The sequence below is a fragment of the Rissa tridactyla genome, chromosome 8, assembly GCF_028500815.1.
Source record: "Rissa tridactyla isolate bRisTri1 chromosome 8, bRisTri1.patW.cur.20221130, whole genome shotgun sequence".
Taxonomy (NCBI): Eukaryota; Metazoa; Chordata; class Aves; order Charadriiformes; family Laridae; genus Rissa; species Rissa tridactyla.
This window is the reverse complement of record NC_071473.1, coordinates 43,459,480-43,487,049: the sequence shown is the minus strand read 5'-3', so window position 1 is coordinate 43,487,049 and position 27,570 is coordinate 43,459,480. Positions and strand designations below refer to the sequence as shown.

Below are 27,570 nucleotides of genomic sequence, written 5' to 3'. Positions count from 1 at the left end.
TTCTGCTAAAAATTCCCTCCCAGACAAGGACAATCCTCCTCAAAAAATCCGTGGAGCTGTGGAGCAGGGCCAGAGGCAAGCCCAGACCAAACAAGGACATATTCACACGTAAGTGTGAATATGGTGGAGAAAGAGACACTGTGAAGCCCTGACAACAAGGGGGACGGACTTTCACACCCTGGCTGCTGCCCAAGATAACCAACACTTGCTGTGGGAGCTGTGAAAAAGCGAAAGACACTAAACACACGCAAGAGTCACTAATAATGAAAATAAGCATTTCCCATATTCACTTTTTTTTTAAATTTATAACAGCAGGATCTCCCAGCTGTTACAGAGGACTGCACCTAGCCTTCACCAGCCATCAACACTGCCAATTATGCAAAACGAGATAACCATAAATATATTTGCATTGTTAGTGTTCATTACAGTCATTATGCCTGAGAGGCTGGTGATTGGCATGCAAGGGGCCTGCTCTGGATGGCAGCGCTGCTGAGAAATCGCTCTCCTGTGCACCATCGGCCGCTGCAGACAGCACCTGACTGCTGCCACTGAGCTGGACTTGGGCAGAGAGGGAGGAGAGGAGACCCAACATGCTCAGCAGCACGAGGTCTGCTCTAAGACAGAAGCGTTTCAGGATGCTCTCCTGATCTCTCGCCAGCAGGTACAGGACTCTGCGTCAGAAGCAAAACTACAGCACTATCAAACGCACAGTCGCACCTCTGTGTTCCCTCTTCTAAAGGGACATGAGTCAATCTGAATCCTGACAGTAAGAAACATGGCATTACAAACATTTCCAGGCACTACCCCACCCAACCTCCCCCGGACACTGCTCCTGCAAGCATATCTTCTCACTTCTAAATTGTTTTCCTTTTGCTTTTTTGTTTGGTGGCTGGAAAAGCTCAAGAAACAAGAAAAAAAATCCTATCATATACAAAGTGCAATCAAATGTACAAACACGTGCTCAAAAAGAGACAGCAAAATTCTTTTAGCTTCCTCTAATCTCCTTGGATAGCTTTACGCTCCAGCTCACAGGACAGTGTCGAAATACTGGAGCTATATTTAAACCAGTTTGCTCGGGACTGAAAAAGGTTTAGCTGCAGCTATACAGAAATCGGTGTGGGTGTTTACCTGGCTTCTCAGACAGACAGCTTCTGACACCCAAGTGAGCTGATCTAAAGTTAATTCAGACAGACCTCTGCAGGGAAGAAATGCTCTTATGTATAGGAAGCTCAGATATTTCCTGTGGTGACAGAAAAGTAACCAATAAATCTGACTGGAGAGGAAAAACGCCTGCGATGAGGATATTTCTTTACCTCCTCGTGTGCATCCGATCTAAGGCCTGTTCACTCCAGCACCCACCAGAAACACAACAGTGCTCTGCTCTGTCTTACAGCCTGTGGCAGGAAAATGCAGCCAGGTTTCACAAAAGGTTGAGTGAGTTCAATTACAGAGAAATGCTGGAAATGAGCATCTTATAGTCTACTTTGAAAATACGAATGAGGCAGAACTTGCTTAAACATGGACTTGCTGATAGTATCTGTGTGTCACCTTAAGAAGCTAGCTATTGCCTAATCTGATGGGCACCTGCCAGCTCCATGTCTTTCTGATGAACAAATAGGGATTTCAAGATTAAATTATTATCTGGGGCAGTCCTGGAGGGGTAAAGTGCAAAGCTACAAACTGAGATGCTGAATTATAGATGGGAGCTCCTCCCATTTCAGGGAAGCCAGAGATGTCTTGGACAGAAGGGACTAAATATGTGGGGATAAGGTCAAACGAGGTGTTTTAGAGAGAAAAATCTCCTCCTGTTTGCAGGGGCGCATGGTAGAATTTCTCAGGTCACCCTCTCTCTAACCACACACTGCTCCCTGTGAGTGGGTTCTCTGCTGCTCCGGCACAAAGGCCTTGGGTAATGCTCGAACCTCCCAAATACTCCAGACACACAACTCCTAGCAACACAGTCACAGCAGCAATTAAATCAAACTTAAACCACCCCTCCCCCCCCAAACATTAGTACCAAAAGGGTTTGTTAAGAGTCATTAGTTCACCCTTCCTTTCAGACCAAATTAATGGATTCCAAAGCATCAAACTTACCTTAATGAGGAACAAGAGTGCAGCTGGGTATAGAACATGGCAGAACAGTCACTTCTACATGGACACAACCTCACCATCATAAAAGCACTTTCATCTAATCTGTCGTTATCTTTAGAAATTCAATGACCTCCGTTTTAAATAAAAGGCATTAGGCTGACAGAAATCCTCTGGGAGAAGCCAGAGAGCAGCATGTGGCTTCTGTTTGCTCTCATAGAAATGTCATCTTTGACATTCAAACAGGACACATATATTTTAAATAATGTCAAGAACATTCTTAAAATACCTCATCGGGACTCAAACAGGGGTGGGAAGAGGGGTGGGGGTGCGGGGAACTTATGTTTCATGAGATGGATGGTTCTTTTCACAGAAATGTGTTCGGTTCCCAAGCAGGACGTATGGAGCATCCACGCGGTTCTGGTGCTGAGTCACTAATGTCATCAGACAGGGCGGCAGGCGCGCAGCGAGCGCGCAGGGAGGCCCCGGGATGGCTGCGCGCTTGGCGTGCACGGCTGGCAGCTCAGAGTGCTCGGCTAGTTAGCATTCAATCTGTCATTTCATTTTAGGATTTGCAGTAGAAATAGGAGATGAAGAAATAGTTTAAGGAGCTTGTAACATCACAGCTGTCAATCCAGCGTTCCAAAGCGAGGAATGACAGATATATAAGCCCATTCATATCAAAATAAGGTTTGCAGTCTTTTTCCCTGACCCAGATTTGCTACCGAGGCAACTTAATGCAAATACGCATCAAACGGCAATTCACATTTATTCTAAACTCACTTAACAGGAGCTGAAAACATTAACCCCCAGCAACAGAACCAGTTCCAAAGAGTCAGATTATTAACTTCCAGCAGTGACTCAGGAAAAAGGGGGAGGAAAGGGGAGAAGGGGGAAAACTGAACGAATGAGGTCGTGTTGATTTGTAGGTGGTAGTCATTCTGTCGAGAAATCCAGGGGTCAGTCAACAGGGGTAACCAAAATCACAAGAGAATTCAGAAGGGCCTTAGCATGTAACGCTGATTAACACGCTAAAGTTAATCTAAAGGGACAGCTTTGAGTGTTTAGGCTAGAAAAGACAACACTCCAATTGGAAAGTCATTACTGGTGCATACAGGCTGTGAAAACTAGCCAGGGAGTGCGCACACTGGGCTGTCAAACCAGGGGTGAGTATAATTAATGAAGGCTTAAAGCAGCCAGATGTGCTTATGATTCATCTATTTAAAACAAATCTTTGTGCCGCAAAGGAACACTAGCATGTCCAGCTCAGAAAGGGGGGTCTGGGGCAGCGGTTCTCTGCTCTGCCGCAACATTAGAGGGTTAGCACACTTGAAAGGCAAACATGAGGAACACAAACAAAAGTGCTCCTTATCCCAGAGCCAGATTTGCTCAAACATTCAAGAATTTATCTCCTTCTGATTATAGTTTCATGCCCGTCAGCAGCAGCAGAGAAGAATTTGACCGTTCTCTTGTGAAAATGTTACCTCCTTACACTTACACCAAAGCAATCCATCTAAAACTCCCTAGACACAAAACCTCAGAGGCCACAACTGCGCGAGAAGTTCAGAGACTTGCAGGAGCTGCAGGAGACATCAACCCTCATGTGGCTGAGGCCAGGGACCATCTTCCAGTTTGCAAACTTTCCGTTGAATAACCCCCTTTCAACAGTGCAAAATCGCAATGGATGAGTCTACAAGAAATCACGCTAAAAACCAACCAAAATAAACACACTAGTGGGAGAGTGCAGATGAGCAAGAGCGCTGGCAGAGTTAGGGCTGAGAGTAAAAGCTGGAGATGAGAAACACCAGAGGAGAAGGGACAAGGCAGACAGGAGATGGAGTGACGTGACAACTGGAGGCACATTTCAGCATTCTTACCTCTGATCGGTGTACCACCTGGTGAGGTAATTTGAATGCAAATAAGATTAGAGAGAAGCATTAGTACAAAGAGGAAAGGAAGAAAATTATAACTAAAAAGCAGAAAGTTTTTTTAAAGCTAGAATTTGTATTAGCGCGACAGGAATAAACAAAAAGAAACTGATGTGCAATAAAAGTCAGAGTGACACTCTCAGGAGGTTAGTAAAGCTCATCGCTTCCAGGAGTGCAGCATCCAGCCCTGCATCTTGCCATTGAAGCCACCACCCTCATGAACGGGGGCCGAACTAAGCTGCCGAGGTGGCATTGCTGGCTGGCCTCACCACTTGCATTCACCCAACCCCACTGTTCAAGCAGTTGAGATGGAGGACACGTTGGGAAGATGGTGCAGCGCCCCTTCATTCCTCATACAGAACAGGGAGGGGGTGTCCTGGGGGCTGTGTGACCGTGACTGTGCTGGGCAGGAGGGGTGGAAAGCGCATGGTTGCGGGCGCTAGGTGCAATATTGCTTTGAGGTTAGAATGACCAGTGGGACAAAATCTGCTCGCTTAAAGAAATTAAACTAAGGGGAGAGTGTAACAAATCAGTTTTGAGCGATTCTCCGCAATCGCATAACCCTTGCATCAGGTTCCCTCCGGCAAAGAAATCAGTGTCATGCAGAATTAACTTTACATACAGAAATATTCCGAAACAAAGTAGTTTCTGGTAATGTAACAATGGCACACTAGCCAGACCTCTGTTGTTTCTGCCTAATTTGGATGTTGGCTGGTGAAAGGAATCCCTACCCTCTTTATAAGGCACTAGAGAGAATTTTACATGCTATAATGAAGAGTATCTTATAAGGAGGGCTTCTCTGGGAGTGAGGTTCAGTTTTCCTGTTGCAACGATCTATAAAGGCTTGTTTTATGAGGTCAATGTGTTTAGCAAGTGGTCAGTGTCTTGAGTTCAGCGTACAATCAGTAACGAAGCATGACTGAAGGGGAGATGCTCCAGCTAGGCAAATTGGCAGGGAACCCTTCTAAATCCCCACTTTTGTCCCCTTGGTCTTATTTTGCACATATGAAGGCTGTTAGTATAAGGGAGAGATTCATGCAGATCGAATCTGTAGGCAGTTCATGGTATGTGTTGGTTTTATGCAGATTTGTAGGATCTGAATACCAAGCACTTACCAAAGAAAACTGAGGAGTTTAAACAGACAGAAAAACAGGGTTAAACAGGACACAGTGTGTCAAATCATGTTCAGTGTATTGATTAATAAATACCAGTATGCATACAAGAGTGTCGTGTATCTCAGATTTACAGCTCATTCCATTATCCACAACAATGATCACTCAATGGGAAAGAAAGACAGAAAAGAATTTCTGTAAATACAAAGAAGGCATATTTTAAGCATGTTTAACCTGCCTCTTTAAAAGTAATTACAATATTTATACTTATTCTTTTTCTTTCCTAACTACCCTTCCTTAAGGCAGAGTCCTTTCTCTAAGCAGGAGCAGCAATTCAAACTATTCTTTTCAGCATTTTCCTCTGCCAAGATGACATTACCCCATTTTAACTTTATGTCTGGTTATATTTTTCTGACGCTTTCTATCCACAGATGACTGAAGCATCAGGCAAGATCCTGCAGCACTGAAGTTGTGGGTAATCTCTCTCTTGCAATAATAAATCTGCTGCTTATTTATCTATCTCAGTAACTACCGCTACCCTTGACAGAACAGATATACCCAGAGATACTCGCATGGAATAGCACAGCCATGGAAAACAGGGTTATTTCTCTTTGCCTGTTTGGAAAGTTTGCCAAGTGATATTTTTGTTCTGTTTGGTCTAGGGCCTCCCTCCTCCTGTCCCGCTCTCCTCCCTCTTCCCGGCCCCCCGCCCCATCCACCCCCCCATCCCTTTCCACAATTCTCAGAGTTAAGAAAAGCATCACCACAGTGTGTCACTTCCCATGGGAATGGTGCAATGACTTTGAGCACAAGCCCAAGGGGCAAAAAACAGAACTTCCTTCTCTCTCATCTGGCTGAAATAGGGTTTGTTGTTCTGCCCTAGAACTGAAAAGATTGCAGCAAATCTTTAAATCTACTCCCTGTAGAGGCTAAACCCTTTCTCTAATACGCAATTGTCTACACAGAGGTCTAGGAGCAACTGCATACTTGAAGCAGATTCCCTAAAACTTAAGTGTGACCAGCTCATTTTTTCCTGCATTAAATCCCAATCCTCCTGGCCTCCGAATGTAAGACAACTCTTGTGGGAGCAGCACAGAGGCTCGCTGTATTTAGCACAGTGTTTGTTCTGGGTCTCTCTCACCTTTGCAAAGTTAAGACATTCACTCAGAGGAGACCATTATGGAGAATGCATGAGGCTTTTCTCTTGGACTCCAAATTTCCTCATCCAGAAGAAATAAAAGTTCCCTTCATGTCATATGACAACACATCTCTGGCTGTTGTCCTTTCAGGGTGTGCCTCAAAGGGACCAAATCACAGCACAAAGGCCACAAAGTGCCAACATAACACAGTCCATCAAGTGATGGAAGTGCCATCAGTTGAATGGTTATTGCGGCCAACTTGTGTCTTGTGATCACCTGGCTGCTTTATACAAAGGGCATCCCAAGATCAAACTTCAAACCCAGTTCTTTGTGTGGTTTAAAAGGTTTGAAACACTCATAAGGAAGGAGAGTTTATTTCCCCTTCATGATAACAGACACTGAATAATGCCCTGTACATTCACTTCAGTCAGGAATGAATGCTGATCCTGACATCCTCTGTGTACTGGAAGCGCACAGCCAGGTGCCCAAAGCAAGGCAAGGGTGACACACTGGAAAATCCCATGGAATTATTTGCATCAGTATTTTTCAGTGTGGAGGAGAGGCTTTGCTGGAGAAGAAACTTCACTGTGCTGACAAACTCACCCCGCACTCATCATCACACCACTTCCCTATAGCAACCTAAACGTCCAAAAAGTCACTCCAAAGCAACATCAAACAGAGAAATCAAGGGTCTTGCTGGCTGCAACTGGGCAGTGCAACACTGAATCCCAGAGAACTCCAACAGCGCTTTCAGCTATTTCCTGACATGGTTTTAGGGAAAACTATTTTCAGAAGTGAAAGTACTATAGAAAAGACTGGCTGTTTGCCACCCGTTGCAAGAGGGAGTTATGTGTGGATACCACCACTGCTGTGTGAGCCTCACACAGCAATTCCCAGGTGTGTAGTATTGGTTCTTCCAGGACATAAAACTTCAGCTGCCAACTGGTTGGCCACAATATTACTTCAACCCTCATCCAGTCAGTCCTTTCTGAGAAAGCATCCATCCTTGTCCTGGTTTCCTGATCCTTCTGGATAATACTCCCCAATCCTGATTTTTGGGGCTGTTCTTATACATCTTGTCCCAAGTTGACGCCCACCTGATGTCTAGACTCAAAGCAGTTTCTTGCCAGAAGCTGAATGTCTTCTGCTGGGTACCGATTGCTGGCTATCACCAGTGAAGCAGGATATGGTCATCACTGCCATTTCACAGGGACAGTCACCACCTCATTTTGCAAGTTTGTTCTGTGCACTTTTTATTTCCGAATAAGTAGTGGTTCTACCTATAGGATCAAGACTAAAATGAAAATACTTGCTGGTAAATCTGAGAGCATAAATGCAGCAAGGTGATCTGATGAGTCGGCTCCCATTGCTTCTTTGTTAGAGGCACCTACACTTTTCCAGAGTAACTGAAGTCACCTGCAGAGCTCTCTCTAACACTTTACTTGCAGTTAATTGCCTGAAAGACACACCAGGGTCTAGGGCATGGTTCCATAACTCTGTTAATTGATGGTGATTAACAGAGAGTGGTACTTCTTCTGAGACCAAGTTCTTTATGAGATGAAAGATGACAAGGCTCCCTGAATTTCTGGAGTTTCCTTACATGGCCAAGGTACCTGTATGTCAACATTCAGAATATTTATTTATTCTAATTTGACATTTTGTTCTTAAGTTTTCTGAAGAGCAAGGTGAAAGAGCAATTCTTCAACTATGAAACTCACAGGAAGCATCCAAAAGCTTTGAGAGTATGAATACCATCAGAGTGGCTTTGAAGTCTTCAGGAGCTTGCGATCCAAGAATCTTTCCGGAAGAACTGGGAAGCATCAGTACAATCTGATCTATATTGAGAAAGCTTCCACCCGCATCATCAACTAATTTTAAAACACGGTTAGAGGTATAGCACTGACCCTTGCTGCCAGAACTCATATATACATCGCCCGCAATACTACAGTGCCCAGAGAGTTTTAAAATCAGTTCAGCCAAACAGGTTTTAAATGAGTTAGCATGCTGGGGAGGTTTGCCAGCCTACCGCCAGCCTTAGATCCTGTGTCAATGACCGGGAGGCAATGACTGAAGCCATACAGCCTGGGGGAGAACAGGGAGTTGTCCCGAGTCACTGCTTTGCAGAAAAGCAGCCTCTCCACAAGAGGTGGGAAGTATTAGCAAGAAGAGCAAAGGAGAATTTTGCTACAACCATCATGAGTCAGAGACCTTGCTTTTGCCTTGATCTGTGATAATGGAGATGAAAACCTGTATTTATTTGTGTTCTCATCTCTAGAGCAATTAGCCCAACACGTACTGGCAAAACTACCCAAGAGCCGGACTTTAAAACATTAAGGATTACTCGGAAGGAAAGATCTATGTGTTGAGGAGAAAGGGGGAAAAAAAGCCCTCTAAATGCAGAGTTATGCTAACTGTCAGAAGGTTTAATGAGAAAAATGCATATACACACATATAGATGTAATTAGTAAATGAGGGATAGTAGGACACAGGGAAGATTTATAAACTCTGTATTTTCTCCTGACAAAGACACCAGTCGTCTGGGGTTAAAAAAGCCTAAGATGACGGCTTGGTTGTTTTAAACCACAAACTCTCTCGCACCTTGACAGAAGATGAACAGACCTCTAGAAACTAATGTTCGGAGCCCCCTTGGGCACATGATCTGACTGCATGCAAGTTCAAAGACCTGCCTGAAGCCCCCAGAGCACTGCCAGCCCACATAACTGTGAGTGTCAAAAGAGAGCACCTTTCCCAAACATGCTGCTTCTTTACCTCTAGCTATTTATTCCACATTAGGAACCTGAAGAAATGAAATCATCCCTCAACCCCTTCTCTAAGTCAGACTCCAAAGCTGCTTTGACCTTTATGACCTATATTTAGTACAACTGAATAATAATATATTATGTACTCGCTGAAGGTCAGACACTCTATATATGCAATATTGGGCTCACACCGTGCTGTAGCTATTTTAACTATATTACATCTGTCTAGCTTTTATTGGGTTTTAATTAAATGAAATTAAATGAGCGTATATTTAGATTGAGATAGTATAAACTGACATTCATGCAGATATGCCAGGCTGGCTGTAAGATATGATCTTAATGGAGCAGAGACTTTGCAAACTATTAAACTCTCCCATATAATGAGGTATCTATTTAAATACTCTTCTTTGAAAAACAACTCTGCCCCACTATGGTGTGGTGCTGGAGAGCTCAATTAGCACCTTGCAGAATGGATCAGAGACTGCCTAACCCATCACATTGCTCACACAGGGTGACTGCAGTCAGGTAAGTCAGGCACTTCAAAGTGCGGGCCCTACTTTATATCAACTACAAATATAGGAAAAAGCCACAAATGTGAGCAGGGTTGAATCTCTGGCCCGTGAGAAGTGGTCAACTTTTTGCTCTCCACTCACTCATGCCAGGGTGGAGCAGAGCCTTGGTGAACCCTGGCATCCTATCACCAGGTCCCTGAAAATAAAACTTCGCTCATATTTGGAAGTCGTTTGCATTGAACTGTGGAAACCTCCCTTACTACATTAGAGAGCTAATCAATTTCTTTTGCGAGTCTGAGGACGTGTGCTGCTCATTGATTTCTAAAAGGTTCCCTTGACACCTCCCTTGGTAATTACTGTGTCTTCAGCAAGCAGCCAGCTCCAGAGTTTGAATCCCAGGTGAAATATTCAATTGAGATGTTGCTCAAGAACAGCGAATAGGAAGCAAAACTTAGACACTGTGACAGGGTTTACTAGTTTGTTTTTAAACTTTCTATCTCACTCAACTTGTGAAGCAGCTGGTAAAGAGGCAGCCAAGTGCCTGTGAAAAGGAGGCTGCAGAATGTACAGCAAGTGCATCAGGAGCTGCCTTGCTGCTCATTTATGGTAATTTCTGATGCTGATTTAGTCAGCCATCAAGTGAAACACATCCATGTGCACTTTCCTATTGCTGCTTCCTAAAGCTTCTCAGAATAATTAACAAGTGTGATATTTTCTTTCAGCACAAACAGATCAAGATTAAACCATGTTGTGGGGGAGATAAGCTAAAGGTCACCAGGAAATTTCATAAGCTATAAATGCATTAGTATAATTAGTGCTCACTGGTACATCAAGGTGGGATCAGGAGTGTCAGGCTGGGTTCTATTTTTGATGAGAGTGATGTCTCATTACCCACTCCCCCAAGTACAAGCCTACTTCTTATCATCCAAGCATCATCATATTTTTGCAGAGGGCTCCTGCTATGGGGAAATGTGTCAAGACGTTCACCTTGCTAGGAGGAAGATGGTGTTGCCCTGGCAGCAGCACTCATAACAAATGGCTTTTGAGTTCCCAGAGATACATCATGGCCAGGCAAGGCAGTCTGCCTCTTATTTAAGTGTGAGACCTTCCTAGACCAAAGTTGTTCCAGATCTGTTCCCTTCTGTACTTCCTGTAGGGTACTGTGGGCTTTTTTCCCCCAGATTAAAACTGCTGTGTAGTGTTGCTGTGCATTGTTAAACAGCCACTGCAATTCACGCTGGGGAGCTGCACTTTAACAGTGCATAAAGTAACGTTTTATTTTCCTTAATTCTCTAATGGGCCTTACAGTCCTGGGAGACAGAACAGTGCAGCAAAAAAACAAGGGTTACTTGCTAAAATGAGTGCATTCTCAGCCACCCACAAGGACTAACCGTCTGTATTTCAAAGGCTAGTATTTGGCTTATCAAACAAGAAAATAAAAAAGAAATGGTGTATTTCAAAACTGTGTCCACCTTCCTTCAAAATCCATAGAATTGCTGCTGCTTGGCTTTTTCTTTATTCTTGTGGTGACACATAGCAAGAATGATAAAGATCTCAACAGAAAGCAGAGCACTGTCTTGCAGAGTCTATGTAAGGAGTGAAGTGGTACGTGGCCACCGATTGTAAAATCTCAACCAGTATCTCATTGTCCTGCGCTTTGCTGTCCTGTGATTTTCACTGTGCTCCCATTAAAAGTATCTGAGGCGTGTTGAGTTGGTAGAGGAATGTCTGAGCCTACCAAGGATTTGGGCAATGTCAAGACGGTCTACCGAAGAAGGAATCCAGGTGATGTTCCAAAAGGCATGTCCACGCTAAAGTCTCCTTTTAATAAGCCACGGTATCCTGCCAGAGAGGAACATCTCCAAAACTGTTTTTGTATTGCAAAAGAAACAAGCTCAAATCAAACTGACATTTGGGTTTTGAATTGCATTTAGCATCACAGGGAAAAAATAATAGCAGCAAATATAGAGAAAAGGGAGAAAGAGTGAGAAGGCAGGGAAGGCTTACTTGCTTTGCTACCTTACCCGAGCGGAGCTGCTTGATTCGCCCATTGCTAGTTGCAGTGTCAACAGGCAGGAAGTCCTTAAACCAGGAGATTTCAGGATCAGGGTTACCGCTGGCAGCACAGAGCATTGTGGCTGTGCGAGCCTTTTCCACCACCTTTAGCTGCGGGCCCATGTCAATGGTCGGGAAGCCAGCTGGGAGGTGGTCTTCTGCAAGAGGAAAAAACACACAAGGTTAAAGAGAAATGTTCAGGGGTAGCAACAGGATACGGTTGTAGTGACAGCAGTGCCGTGGTACAGCATCTGTGCCTCTGCTGGAAAACAGCAGCCTGACTTCCCTACTGAGAAGGTTTTCAAGCCCTTAAAGCACATTAGGCTCTATAATGAGCATTCATTACACCAATAGAAGCTTCCACTAAATTTAACTCCGTTTAAATCAACTGCCTTGGGAAACGTCCATAATTTTCATTGATACGTAAGCTCCATCTATTGTTGTTAATAATTCAGTAAAAGCAGGTATTTGCCTTTTTGTGGGAGGAGTCAGTTGAAGATAACAGACAAACACAAAGCCAAATAGTTTGAGGCATCCTGAAAAACAACAGCTAAACAATAAAACCCCTCAGAATGGTCCAGAGAGGCCCATTTTCTCTTTTTTTGACTAGGAACATTCTGTCACACTGGTAGGATAGACTGTAAATCTCTTTCTCATGCCCCGAAATCTGATTCAGAAGGCTTTTAGAAAATAATGAATGTAAAGCTAATGAGCCACATTCTGCTCATGAGCCGCCTCACCAGACTGTGCGGTGGCAAGCTCCTGGTGCATTTTCTGGGCTGCACAGAGCAACAGAGGTGTGTAAGAAACAACCAGTGCATGCTCTGGCATGTCTTTACTGAAATACTATGAAAAAAAGCACCCTTGTAACTGCTAAAACCATTCATACAGCAGGTATGAAAAGAGTTAATTGGGTTTGCTGCTGCAGAGCGCTCAGGTAGGCTGGGTGGAATACATTAGGCAGCCTTCACTGATAAGCCAAGGCATGCTCCAACATCGTCATTCAATAGCAGCTGCAGAACAGAGCTCATTTACTCATTCTGTGGCAAGATGTACTGTACTCTGCTAAGCCTGAACTGCAATCAAAAGGACATATTTTTGTAGAAAAAAAGAACTTGAAGAACATTAAGAAGCCTTTAAAGCACCAGAAACTCAATTATTTTCAGTATGTTTCTTTTTTTCCTTGTTTTAAGGGAACTTAGGCAAATCTTCTTCTTTGGCAAATCCAATTCTGCAGGGCTCCCAGCTCACTGCAGTGTTTAAACAAACAAGATCTCAGCATCTTCCCAAGTCCCAAAGGAGTCTGAACTTGCTGCAATCTGATTTTTCCTGCTATCATCACACATCTGGAACCATACCCCTCACTCCCAACAGGAATAGGCCACCTCAGGTGCTTCCTTCTACCTGTACTGCCACACCTGGCAGCACAGACACAGCCCGTGGTGGCCAATTTTACATATTTCTCTCTAAGATCTCAGGAGAATTCCCAAGACTTGTTTGCAAATCAAGACTGTAGCACAAGGCCAACATCTGCTGTAAACAAAACAATGCCCTGAAATACTGTTTTTCTGTTTAGATGAGAGTGTCTATGAAGCATCCAAGGAAAAAAGGGTTCCTGATGCTTATTAAAAGCAACAACCACATTTTGTCTCCCAGACCGGCCTCCCTAGAAACCTCTCTCACCGTGAACAAACATAAATGGAATTTTTTTTTTAAATGAAAGGTACCATGAAAACTAGTGCTTTTTAAATTTGCTCTCCATTGATTTTCAAAGACAAAAGGTACATAGAGCTTAACTGGAATGACACCAGAGCTAGCATTCAATAACAAGCAACAGAAGCACTCAATACTGAGCAACCACAATGCATACTCCTACATGGCTGAAAAGAAACTAAAGAAGGGTATACACAGAAGTACAGCATGGTGTAGATTGAAAACCAGAGGAAGATACATAGGAAAAATGGTAAACAGTGACATTCCCTTGGATCAAGGCCAAGTTTGCCTCCTAAAGTGTGGCACCTTGCTATTTATGGTATTGAAAGCAGATGTTTACTCTGGGGAGGCTGAAACCCTAAAGTGATCTAATCACCATGATTACCATTGACAATCTTTTCCGGTTTGTTCAAGATTTTACAAAGAATGCACTGAGCTAAGTATCACCCAGTTAACTTCGTCCAAAGTCTGTGTGGAGGCTTAGCACACAGCTAAAAGCAAATCTGAAACCAGCATTTGTGCAAGAAATCTCTTCCCATCTACAATGATCCTTTGCCCACAGACATGACAGAGATCAGAAAATCCTTCACAGTGCCTGATCCACAGGCATGTGACCAGCCTGCTGCACTGGAGGTGCAATCAAAATTAGCAGTTTGTGAATATAATCTAACCTTGACTTCACTGGGTACAACAGAGAGATTACAAAGACCTGGCAGCAAAGCCACCTCCGCCATACTAGAAATCTTAGATTAAACCTTTTCTGGACTCCAAAGAGACATACAGCTCCGCTCCCATACCATGCACCCCCTGCAAGCTCAAGCCATTATGGAGCCCAGACGGGAATGCTGGGCACTCAACACCTGCACAGAGGGCACAGGTGACCACCATGTGTTGACCCCCATTCCCTGTGCTGAGCTGGACACAGGCACAGGCAGGCGTGCAAGGCTCAGGTGGTGCACAGGCTTTTCCCTCTTAACTGCACACAAGCCCCAAAACTATAGTGGCAAATGACAGCAGTAGAGAACCAGTGCATGCTGTGTAGTCAGAGCCACAGCACGTTCCCTGGGCTTGCATTGGTACTGGTACAGCCCAGCTCCCACACACGCCTGGAGACTGAAACCTGCCTATCTGCTATGGCCACATCACCACCAAAACTCAAGCAAGCAGCGCTGGCATGCCTGCATCTACAGAAGTGCACAGGCAGCAAGGACTTGTTTGATCCCTTGTCAATCAAACATGGAGGCAACATTGGCGTTTAAGAGCAGCAGTGTGTCTCCAGGAGGCTGCAGTCCCAGGTCACATCACTGTGTGATGAGATGCCAGGGGAAATGTGACAACTGGTCTCTGATGGCACCTCGGACACAGGGAGGCTGGGGTTCACTTGCTATTAGTTCTGAGGTAACTCTAGGGGACCTGCAGTGGGCCAAGGTCACACTGTCTGAGGCTCAAGATCAAGGGGAGGATAAGCACCTTCTCCGGAGGTGATCCAAGGGCCTCAGGTGCCCATACCATCATGAAATGGGGGACTCAACTACTGCAGGTCCTCCCCTGGTACTGTGTGGCTCTGGCACCCCCTGAACCCTCCTGGAGAAGAGTGGCTGTGGAGAAAACAGAGTTGGTCACACCACAGAGCACAGCTCGGCACAGGCCCGCACCTGCCCTGTTGGCAATGCTCCTATAGAGATAATGGGGCTTCGTTCCAGCCCAGCTTGATGTTGCTGACTTCACTGGGACAGCAAGGGATGTCTCTGTGTTCTAACACTACAGGCGACGATAGGAGTTCAGAGCTGTTCTTGCCTTGCCTTCCCCTCTGGCAAAAGTCTAATCTAGGTCTAATTATGAGGCTCAGTCATGCCTCGGCTCCTTTCAGCCCTTGCTAGCTGTACTAACTTGTCCGCACACGGAGCTCATCAGTAACAGCTATCCTCCTATTCATGCCAATATGTGGATACCCTTATTCTAGAAAATGAGTTTGTCAGCACTTGGTTTTATTCAAGGATAGCTAGTGTGCTTTTAATACACGTTAAAACAGGCTATGAATCTGCTTTCAAGTGCAGACTATCTAAACAACTTACTCTTTCTGGGTTTCAGATACTTTCAGAAACCGTGTATCTCAGGCAGGCATTAGGTAAGAGCAAGCAAAATCTAGGCACAAGCAGGAGGGTTTTTGGCATTGCAAGCTCTAAATCCCTCCATGGACTACAGCAGCAGAAGTGGGAATGACAGGAGAGCAGGAAGAGAAGAGAGAAGCAGAAGGAAAGGAGAAGGAAACAGTGAGAGAGAGAAAAAAAGAGTGGGTTTTGCAATTACAAACTGAAACTCAGAAAATCCATGACCAGGCTGAGGTCTTGCTAGCAGCAGTCACCAAGGAGCCAGGAATGTCCCTCTGGCGTCTAGCATGACAGCATGTGCAGAGGATATCTCATGCTCACTTGACAGCTCCCTTTGCTAATCTCCTTTCTGAGGTGACAGAAATCTAACCTCCCTTCTCTTACAGCTCTTTTGTGACACACATTTACCACCTTTAAGGGAAAAGCTAAGGTAAGAAACCTTTCCCACAGCCCCAAACCAGAGCTGAGACCTCCTTCAGAGCAGCTGCAATTACACAGCTCATTCACCAGCTCCCCAGAAAACCACCTATCTTGAGGATGCTGCCGTGAGACACATACCCCTTGGGGCGTCCTTATTTTCTGCATCACTCCAAATATCAAGTGATGATAAGGAACATGGAGGCAATCGCAATTTATGTCTTACAAGAGGCACGGATCAGCCCCAGCATGGAACGGTATGTGGATAACAGCTGCTTACAGAAAAGGCCTGCAGAGGAGTCTGCGGTGAGCACAGCTGTTGATGACTGAATCCTGCAGGATTACCCCCAGGATAAAACGCAAAACTTGTAATTTCTCACAGAACAGAAAAGTTGGAGGGGTTAGGTATCAGGTTCCTACTAGCACAAACACCATACAGCACTCACTGGTCTTGTAGCCGTGCAATTGTGTTTTGGGGGTCATATCATGACTTGGCACGTGTAAAACTTTCCCCCTACTATTGTGAACTTCCTCCGTGTCAACGTAGGAAACAGTATTTTAGAAATGATAGTGAAACCTATAAACACGTTTGTGGGAGTCATGTGTCATATTCCTCTTCCTATAAAAGCCAGGCCTGTGTAGTCACTTCAGTCCAATTGTTCAGACTGCTGAGGGAGAGGAAAAAAAATGATACCAAATAGAATTTGGAAATAACAAAAAGTAGCTTTTCTATACATTACAGCTATAGCTGTGAGGTTAAATCTCTTACAATCTATCCAACCCACCGCGCCACTGGAAGGGGTGTTCTCAACTCATTTCAAGTGAGACATTGGGCTTTATCCCCACACAGGGCTGGAAACAGCTGATCTGGGCCACTGGCTCCTGCCAGCCTGCGTCAGCTGAAGAACTTCCAGCCCAACATCAATTTTAGGGGCTCAGTAGGGATGATTAAAACACAAAGCTGCTTTGTTTTCAATTCTGCCAGCTATCTGAAGCCACTCAGGAGCGTGTGGTGCTAGGGACAAGCCAGGAAATGGATTGAGGGCAGAGAGATCTCCGATAAATGCGTTTGACTGTGGTCAGCATTGCACTGGAGCAGGGTACATGTATCAAAAGCTATTTCCCATGTTCCCTACCTATTCAGTGAGGCAGGCTGGAATCTCACCAAGTTCAAGTCACCAGGGCTGAACTGATCCTGGTAAGAGGTAGTGGTTTGACGCAATATAACAAAGGAAGTTGCAGGGGTAACCCTTGTCTACCGTCGGACTCATATTTGATGGATCAACGGAATTACTTTACAAATTTTACAAGCTTCCAAATCTTCCTTTGAGACACTGAAAGGCATTAGCAAATGCAAAATTATCAGTGCAAGGAGGACAGCTTAGGTAGTTGGCAATATTAACTAGTGAAAGATGCAAGCCAGTAAGATCGCAAGCACACCACAATCCAGGACATCTATTTGCTGAATAAACAACCCTAATTCCTTCAGCACAGGTTACACAGCGCGGCTATTCAATTACCGCAAGACAATCCAAAGCAGTCGAGCAATCCAGCGGCCCAGAAGAACAGCATCATTTCATATAATAAGAAAACCCTGACACCGCTCTGTCCAGGTTCACCTGAAGCTGCACAAAGAACATTTTATCAGCCATTTTGAGGCAACGCTCTCTTCCTGCACCCTTCTTTTTACAAACACCCCCTAAGAGGTCCACCAAAAATATTATCCAAATTTGTGGTCTCCAAAGGCTGCCCAATGTCGGGCTACCACCCATGTGGGGAGCGGCGGGAGAAGCAGTGCCTTCGAGTGTGCTCACTGCCGGAGCCAAGTCTCATGCAGGTTAATGAATGCCCCATCGACATTGGCACTGCCTCGTAATTGCCTAAGGAAAAGGTGGGGCAGTGAAACTAACCTGTTTCAAAGGCAGCAAAGTCTTAATTAGTGGGTTAGCAAGTATAAAACAGTTTCAGGCAAGCAGAAAATACAAACAGTCATCTATTGATGACAAGGCTTTTAATGACAAATCTGCCGGTTTTGTATGACATCACACCAACGTGACATGCTGAAGCTGGCTGCCGAAAATGGGGAGAAGGGCACAGATGAATGGGTGGGTGTGGAAATGAGCTCCAGAAGGACTTCTCTGTGTCACGGTGTAACCACATGAATTACTGCACAAGAGCTTACAGTAAACAAAGTATTTTGCTATCTCTTAGAAAGATCACAGCAGCAGCAGCAGCAAAACAGTTCACAAAAGAGAGAATCTGAGTCAGTCCAAAACAAAGAAAGTACTGTAAGGAAAATTCAAGAAAATGCGAGACTAGACAAGGCAGAAGAGGATAAACTGTCAGGCAGATTCCCGCCCCGGGGGCTCACGGCGTGGGAGCTCACAGGACCCGCTCATTTGAGAGGTTATGAGTCCATAAAACATGTGACGGAGACAGTGCTACCCTTCAAGTGCCAGAAGGGCGCTGCTAACGTTGTCCTTTTGTGGCTGGACAGCAATTATCTCCATTTACAAGCCATCGATACCTCTCGGTAGCACAGCTGGCCATTCCCGAGCACCTGTTTATCTAGGAGGGGGAGCAGGATGGCTTTGCAGAGAGGCGAGTGCTCCCAAGAGCAAGACACAGCAGCGCCTCCCAACTGTTTCCGACGTGGATTCAGCCAGTGCTCCTGTCAAGTCCCAACACTGCTTCTCACCATGCTCCCACGTGTGCAGTGGTAAGGTAACTCACAGTCACTGCAGCACTGTGTCACCTCCCCAGGGCTGAGCACCCTGCATTCACTGGGCACTGGCACCCACTGCTCCCTCCCACCCAGGTTGCAACTTGGTTCTCCAAGCCTGAGGGGGCACTGCATCCCAATGGGATGAAACAAATTGTTTCTCCCAGCCCTTAGAGATGCCGTCATTATCCAAACAACCTTCCTTTGGGCCTCATGACGCCTCTCGACCAGCCCCAAGGAACTGGCCAGGATAAAAGGTGATGCCACAGATGCAGGGCTAGTCCTCCATTAGGAAATACATCCTCCTTCCCTTTGAGAAGCACTGCAGCATGTCACTACCAAAGCCCTCCAGGATACACCAGACATCGCCCAACATCTGCCATAGCTAGCTCTAAGCTTCTCACAGGGTAACCAATCTAGTCTAGATTCAGGCTGGGACACAGAGAAGAGCCACAGCTCTAGAAGCACTGATGGAGGCAACAGTTGTCACTCTCCAGCATGGCTGTCCCCTAATGCACTTCAACTACCATGGCCTTGTAGTCTTCTGATCCAGGGTCTTCATAAGCACTGCAAGACCTGCTGAGACAGCTGAATCTAGCCACAGCTTTAGTAGTGAACAGGCAATTCCTCTCTCTCTTTCACAGATAACAGCTTGTGACCTGTGCTTGACGGAGAGCAACACAAAGATGATTAACAGCTGCTGAAGCTGACTCAGAGCAGACCAGAAGTAAGTATTCAGTCACAAACTTCAGCAAATTAAAGGTTTGTACCTACAACACACTGTTTCACTTCTTAGTTTAGGGATCTTCCTAAGTAATAACAACTTCTGCTCAGTATGTGTTAGCTGTGAAGTCTGCTGTTAACTAGGAGACCTCAACCCATCCTGGACGGAAACAATTATTTACACCTTTATCAGATTAGATTGCAACAGTCTGAGACAGCATTTATGAAACCCCTACTACCACATCATCCTTCAAGTCACCCTGGCTACCTCTTCTTGCTTTCCATTCTGGCTTCCTTACAATGACAGTCACATTTGCAGTCTTGGTCCTAAACTCAAGTTTTTACAAGACTGAGGCCCAGTATATCTAAAAGAGTCAAAAAACTTGAGAAGATCATACCAGAACAACCTAAATCATACCTAAACAAGCTCTGTGCCACAGGGCAGCTCTCTCCAAGCTGATGACACAGCCTCATAGAGTGGTGGGAGGTGTGATGCGAAGCCTCTTAAGAGGTGAGGACCACCCTAGACCTCCTGCTCCGAATCCAAGCCCACTATTCTGGCATGAATGTAGAGCAATGTCCACAGGCAACTCAAAGCCAAAGACACATTAAAACAAGCTTTTTCGTGACAGACTGGACAAACTAGTTGCTCATGTTAATGAAGTACTGAAAAGGGCTTAGATTGTATAGCACTGAAAGTTATTTAAGGGTTCAGAGTATAGCACAGCAGAAACTACAGCAAGAAATGTCAAGAATGTGGGTGAGGAAGAGCTTACACACAAGTAAAACAGATCATATCTGCAAGATTCCATGCCTGAGCAAGCGTTCCTTTTTAACTCTTGTTCGGGGAGAAAAAAATAATTTATTCTTTTTTCCTCCTCCAAAATTACAGCATAATTTCAAGTAGGTAAAAATAGAGTTTTCTGGGTCATATGCAACAGCTGATAAATAAGCCTAGACGCTTTCAACAGCTATTACAAAAAACCTCATCAGCTGGAAGCATGCATTGAAAAAACTCACAAAAGTTCTTTAAACACAATGAATTGAGAAACGTTTTGCAGCCAGCTATTAAGACTCCGTAGTAAAGGAACAGTAAAAGAAGGCCATGCTGTGCTTTCAGGCAGGACTGTGCCATTTGTCGGTACCAACTGTTGAATATAGCTGCCTGTAGACTGTTTTCAAACCATTGTTTCTTTTTAATATTTTATACTGAGAAATACAACATAACTATTGCCATTGCACGTTTCCTCGTGACAGAATATATAAACACACTCCCACTAAAACATACCCAAAACTTTAATCTTTTCAGAGAAAAGCACGGAAGTAGCTCTGCCTTGTATTTTAAGTCATTTATTAATCCTCTGCATTTTCCATACTACTTCACCTGCACTGATGTGATATGCTATTAGCATAGAGATTTTCATTTTTAAGATGTACAATCAATAATGCATTTCCATATGCCATTAAATACAACATGTACTTAAATTAATGGAGCATTTGACTTTTGATCCATGTATGTTTGGTTGCAGCTCAGTGCAGGAAAAAACGCGCGAGAACTGAGTTAATCTGACAGCAGAGCTCTCCCACGCTTTCTAACATCGAGTTTCAGATTAAAGTGAAGCATTCCTGCTGCCACTCAGCTGGAATACTAAATCTGTTCATTTCCACTTCACAGGCCAGAATGCAAGAGTTTCGGTCACTTAAACTCCTACTGAAAGGGCTAGATCGTGCTAAAATCTGATTTCTATTTAGCTCCTGCAGCCTGTCTGCATCATTGCCAATCCAGTGACTTCTCTTCCTGTAGGGGAACATCACAGCCTGTCAAAGCAATGGTGGCTATCAACTCTCAAGCAAAAACTTTAAGATTAGGGATGGAAAATACTTGTATATTTTGACAAAATAACCTGCTGAAAAAGTCTTCTTTTCTAGCAATTGTTCCAACATGAGAAAGAAAAGGCACTGCCTTTCCTTGCATCCAAGCTACTGAAAAAGGAAGGTATTCAGAAAACAGGGAAGAGCAATGACTGTTGACTTTTTAAGGATAATCACTGCGATATTACCTGAGAGAGAAAAAGAACTCCCTTTTGTCTGTCTCTCACCCTCCCAAAACCCCCAAACAAAAACTCTTGAGAACATTTTAAATATTCTGGAAATATTAGCTTGGAAATTGAAATTTAAGATTGTACGGGGGAGGAGCTAGAGAGTCATTAGAGAAAGCACAAATATGCTCCAGTTCTGGCGTTCACAAACTGTCTGTGCTTCAAAAGGAAAACAAAGAGTCCCCCCCTGGAAGAACACCCTCCCGAAACACCTCTTTGCTCTCTGATCTCAAAGACTAAACTGAAACTTGAAGGCAACTTCCAAAATTGCCAAGCTATGGGATGGAGTGGCTCTGTGATGCCGTGAGAGTTTGAATCCCAAAGCTAGCAACCAAAGCACGTGGGCGTGGGAAAGGAGGACAAACACAATTCTTACAAAAACAAGGCTCCTCTGCAGCAAAAAAGCTGAAAAGTACCAGCCCTGGTCCTCAACAGCCTGCTCTGCTCTTCACCTCCCCGTATTGCCTCCTCCCTCACCCTACGCCTTTTCTCCAGCAGCATCCTTTCCTACCACTCTCAAAAAATTCTCATGCATGTGGTTACATCTGCCATTTCCATAATTGTAGTGATCTGTGTTTTGAGGAAATACTCAGAAATTATATAAAAATATTTTTAATTAGTTAGCAAAGCTAGTATACAAAACCAGTCCCAGTAAAGACCAATATAGTAAAACACAAAATAAATGCCTAGTTCAAGGCATTATTTCTTTATAGAATTAAAAAAGAAAATAACGTTTCAGAACATATTCACATATTGGCATCAGGTACCTCTGTGATTCTTATGAAAGTTTCTCATGTACCTTTTCTCAGAGAAAGTCTACTTTCAAGTGAAACAATAAATGTGAAGTTTCAATGCACTTGTTCTATTGCAGCCAGCTCAGACACAGAGGGTCTGCAGGCACGGAAATCACTTGAAAATCATAAGAAGGGCTTTAATTTAATCTGAACTCCAGAAAGATCATTGATATGGCAAATCACTGCTTTCCATTCAGAAGTTTTAAAATACTCTATCACAGAAAACATCTTGAGATACTGCGAAAGTGACTTTATTTACTTGGTGGGGAAGTGCCTTTTTATGAAGGGGAAAATCACAGCAAGACTTGACCAGGGACAGAAATATTCTCTTACTTTGAGTTTTATGTCTTATATTAAGCCATCACTTTCTAGAAGATCCATTAATTGAACTGGCTCCAACATCACTTTAGATGGAGACTCTGGTTACCTTAACAGTCTTTCAGAGACCATATGAAGCAGAAAGGCCCTCGGCAAAAGCCAATGGCTATATGCAAACACAAATAAGACATTGTTCCCAGACAAGTGATGGTTTTTAATGCCAGGATGATGTAATTGATCAGAGTTTAACAGAGGGCATACTCTTCTTTTTACAGATAGCAAGTGTTGCAAAGGCTCAATATCCTATTTACTGCTTTGCCACAACACCCATCTTTTCAGAAAGATGTGCAATAAAAGGAGTAGCTGACAATTTCAGCCAAGGCTTTAAACAAATCCCCAGTGCAGGCCCTCATGAATTAAAGAGCATGCAACAGATAAATGGAAAGCTGGCAGTGAAACCATATCAAGGCCAAGTAGATAAAAAAATGGCACCTTTTGGCTCCTGTGGTACTCATCTTAATATAAACCAAATGCAGGAGATCAGCTGAAATTCCTTTGCTGTTCAAGGAAAATGCATTCCCTAAGATTAGATGTATTTGCTGTTAGTCAAAGGTTCATTTTATCAAATGACAACTACAGAATTTGTGGGTTTCCCCACCCCTCTTCCTTGGCACAGGGGAGGGCTGCAGAGCTTGGTAGCACGGGACTCCTCCTTCCCAGATGGGAGGTTGTGTTTTCCTTAAATGCTGTCCCTACCTTTTCCCCTGAAACATTACATCTACCAGATACAGACCAAGAAAGCTAAACAGACACTTGGATTTGGCAAGCTTCAGCTTCACTACGCTGGAAAATTAACTTAAGGAAAGCTTTAAAAGTATTTTTCCACTCTTGACAATGGAAAATAGTTGGCCTTGAAGTTTTAAAGACAATCTGCTATTTTTCCACTGCAATGTAATTCAACGTTTCTTTAGGAAGATTCCTGCACTAGCTCCACACACTAGTGGTTGGGAGGAGCAGTCCCCGCAATAACTGCTGAGGTTTCCTTATTTCTTTTTCAAATTGGAAATCACAGAAAAGGGGGAAAAAAGGTAGCCACTGTGGACTTTCCAGGACCTTCTCATGCGATACAGTCAAGGTGCAGGATAAACAGAATTGAGAACAGCTATGAGGGGATGTCATGCTCTTGCCCTGTGCAAGTTTTGTTCCATCCCTGACTGACTGACTGGCAGTCAGCATTCGACAGACAGGGGCTAAAGCACCATGAGGTTGGCAGGCCTCAGAAAACAATTACAGGGGAATTGGGTGCATGGATTGTTTTGTCTCCCTTGCTCTGAACCACCTTTCCTTCTGCCCCTCACATATACGCACGGCCATGAGTGTTCCTGCCAGGCCTGTTTTAGTGTTTCAATGCAAGATACACATAGCCTGGCTTGCAAGAGGTTGCTCCTGCACGACTCTCAAAGCCCACCTTTCCTTAAAACTCTCAGATATTTAACTGAGAGCTTTACAATGAGGATGATGTTACTGTGTTTTCTGTTCCCTGGTGGATATAAAGTAGCCAGGCCTGTTGCAGGACTTGGCACCTCCACCCTGCTCTATAGGTGCGTGCAGGGGTAGCTGGCAGACCGTGGCCGAGCAGTCCCAAGTATTTTCCCAGGTTGTCAGCACGGAGGCGTTGCATTTCGAGCCACGCAGTCGCAACACGTGCTTTCGCTGCTGCTGCCAACTCTGGAAACCGCTGCTGCCTCTTTCTTTAACCCAGCTCAGGTTAGACCAGATTTTCCGGTATAGATAACAATTGCAATATTTACATTTCATACACCTAAAGGGAAGACACCCTGGCTTTGCTGGAGCAGATGTCTTAGGAGGAGGCTCAAAGACTAACAAGCATGTAAAAGCCACAGCAGCCACTCTGACCTGCTCCAGCACAGCCCAGGTGATTTCGTCTGCGCAGACTGCCCAAGCAGCTGACACGCACTGAGCTGCTCACTGCAAGGTGTCAGAAACGATAAAGCAATACCATGGTTTGATTTACTGCCAGGCAAACACCGGCTGGCAGCGACCACACACAGAGAGGTCAGGCAGCACTGTCCTTTATTAGCATGTCAACGATCGCTGCGCTAAAGCGCTCACAGATTAGACTCCCAAAGTTGGAAACGCAAGCATGCTTGGGTATAACTAATTGGAAATAGGCCCTGAATTCCTAATAACCCAAAGTTATGGTCCCTGGGATTTATGCCAAATTAAAGACAATTAATTTTCCTCTCTTGATTATTACACACCTTAATAGCTCTGTCCTTGAGTCAGTTCCATCCTTGATGTGCAAAGCCCTTTAGCTCAGTCTCTAAAATTTGATGTGCATGAAGAACGGTTAATAAGAAAGTTCTGAATCAAATCCGAGCTACCATATCAAAATCTCTCATGTTTTACAACAGTGAAAAAACCAATTTTTTCAAAGTCGACTTCAGATCCTAGATTATCAAGGCATTTGCTGCATAGCCTCTGCACTCTAGTCTTTAGAGGCCTTAAACAATTCCACGTTTCCCTTTAAGATGTTCTTTTTAAATATCACATGGCAGTATATACAGATAATCAGGATTGTTTTCATTAAATGATTTCAGTGAAGTTCACTGGCTTTATTTGATATACAAAAGACTATTTAACCATCTCCCAGGATACTCTACTGATGTAATTACAAGCAAGAGATGAGGCATGGCGCTCCCAGCTGCAACCACTAACAGGAAAGAAAACTTTCTGCTAAGCAGAGGCCGCTCTAAGTCTTTCCTAGGGGATGTAAGAGGCAAGTATCTCCTTGCAGATAAGGATACTGTGAATCTTTATTTCCTCAGCTCAATGTATAGGCCACTGGTGTCGGGACTATTCAGCTAGAGGAAAAGTTATGAGGCAGTGTGTGTTTAAGGTAAAATAACTGCTGGCACTCCTGTTGTAGACATCCTTCACGCACAAAATAAACAAGACCATGTGTCCCTTTTCAGAGTGTCAACAGCAAACCCTGCAGCAGTGCATACTCTACTGAGGCCCTGAAGACATAGCTGTGATTTTCAGAGCTGACAGGGCCCAAACCACGAGCTCGCCTGGGAAGCAAGAGGACACAACTTGCCAAGGAAGTGGAATTGGCTGAACCTCAGCGGCTCACTTTGCTGAGCTGACAACCAACACAAAATGCCAGATGGAGACATACTGCACAATCAGTCTCTGATGTTGGAGATGATCACGAGGGCCTCAGACTCCTTGGGAAAACATCTTCTTTCCTTCCAGAAGGTGGTTTTTAGACACATGACCTGCCTGAGGGGAAGACAAAATAGGTCCTGATCCTATCTGTGAAAACCAATGTAGTCCCAGTCTTCTCCAGACAGCGCTCAGTCTCCTTGTGACTGGCTCTGTGTCTCAGCAGCTGGAGGAAGATCTTAGGGGCTTCTCTAGGAGACAGAAATGTCAGGGAAACCACACACCCATGCAATCTGAGCTGCTTGCTCCCGAGGCTTGCACACTGCTGATGAGGCTGTCCGGCAGACAGTTAGACGTTGGGATTTTCTCCACATCTCCTCCACAGCAGACCGGAGGCAGATCTCAGCAGACCTCGTACAGAGGAAATCATTCCTCATGACAAAGTAGGAGAGGAATGTCCCAAACAAAACCATGAATGTTGCCATGTGAGCTGAAAATCCAAGTTTCATACTGTTTGTTGACTCCTCAAGCTAAGGCTAATATGGCTTTCCAGCGCAGTTCTTTCCCTAGCTTTCTTCTCCTTTCTTTCTGCTGAAGTCAAGTCAGGACATACACTGGGTTTGCACCTGCCTAGAGACAGCAGGGTGCATCCTAAAAGAATGGAAATACATCCTAAAAGAATGGGAAGAATTGGGGAGAAGAAATCTCTAAGGTGATATGAGGCAGGGAGGGCATGAAAGCCTCACCTCAGCTTGTGGCACATGAACAACCCCGGTCTGCTACAGAACAGCAAATAAACAAAGGTTCAGCTTCCCACACATGCAAGCAGCAAGGAAAACAGCAAAATAAATGAAGCAAGTGAAAACACAATTTTTATTTGGTACCACGAGACAACATTACACTGGATAGTCTACACATTTTTTCAGAAAGATCAGAGAACCCTTGGATTAAAACACCTGAGAAACCCTGGTTTGGGAAATAGGGCCCCAAGCAGCCTGTGAAGCTGGGCTGCCAAATGCACAAACTTTGGGCCCAGACCTTGACACACTGAGAACCAAAAGCAAAAGGTTGATTCTTCCCAGCAAATCACCTGCAAACAGAATAAACAGCATCATCTTACATTTACACTGAGAATAGAAATTAAATTAGCAAGTAGATTTTGATCATGAAGTGACCTTTAAAAATGATTGAGAGAAGAAAACATTAGCCACCGTTATTTGCTCTGATACTGATCCCTCCTGAAGGCAGCTTTGTGTGCGAAATATTATTGCTAATTTTATTTCACATTTTCAAACTGCATTTAAGAATTCAAGATGATTCTTATTTTCTCATTTTTTCATAGACAAGCTTGGCTGTCTTCTTTCTTCATATAAGCACAAAATGGGGAAAAGTGCTGTAGCTGAACTTAAAAGAACTGGACAATTTTATGACGTTTAATAACATTTGTAGCTATAAAGGCTAAAAACACCAAGGGTAATGAAATCTCATGCTGTGGCTTTTAAGGTATTCTCTTCCTCTTGTCCCACATGTTGAACTGTGAAAATAGTTCATGTCAGTATGGGCAGGAGAAAGCACATTCTTCTTGGAGATGCCCACAGGGACTGCCTCTACGGCTGGAGGTCAGGGTCACAGCCAGCCAGACTCAGGGCAAACTGCTGCGCCCTGCAACCTCTTCTCACTCAACTGTATTTATGACCACCATCAACATACTAACAATTACAGCATTTGTCACACAAATCTTTATGAGTTTTCCAAATGAAAGTGGGCTTTTCTTTCTTCCTGGCTTGAGCAGGGTTACGGAAAGTGCCAAAAATTACACCTGGTTTACGGCTTCAACAACCACATTTCCTTTGGCACTCTCATCATACCTTGCTGCTTCCTCACTTACATA

The 27,570-nt window shown here is 44.3% G+C and overlaps 1 protein-coding gene across 5 annotated transcripts in view; it reads right to left on the bottom strand.

Moving 5' to 3' along the window:
* Window positions 1-27,570, bottom strand: part of PTPRF (protein tyrosine phosphatase receptor type F) — a 390,558-nt gene that overhangs the window by 98,403 nt on the left and 264,585 nt on the right. For all 5 annotated transcript variants that reach the window (XM_054210595.1, XM_054210596.1, XM_054210597.1 and 2 more), the window contains one exon: window positions 11,563-11,751. In XM_054210595.1, coding sequence (XP_054066570.1) covers window positions 11,563-11,751 — 189 coding nt within the window. The remainder of the gene's footprint in view (window positions 1-11,562; window positions 11,752-27,570) is intronic.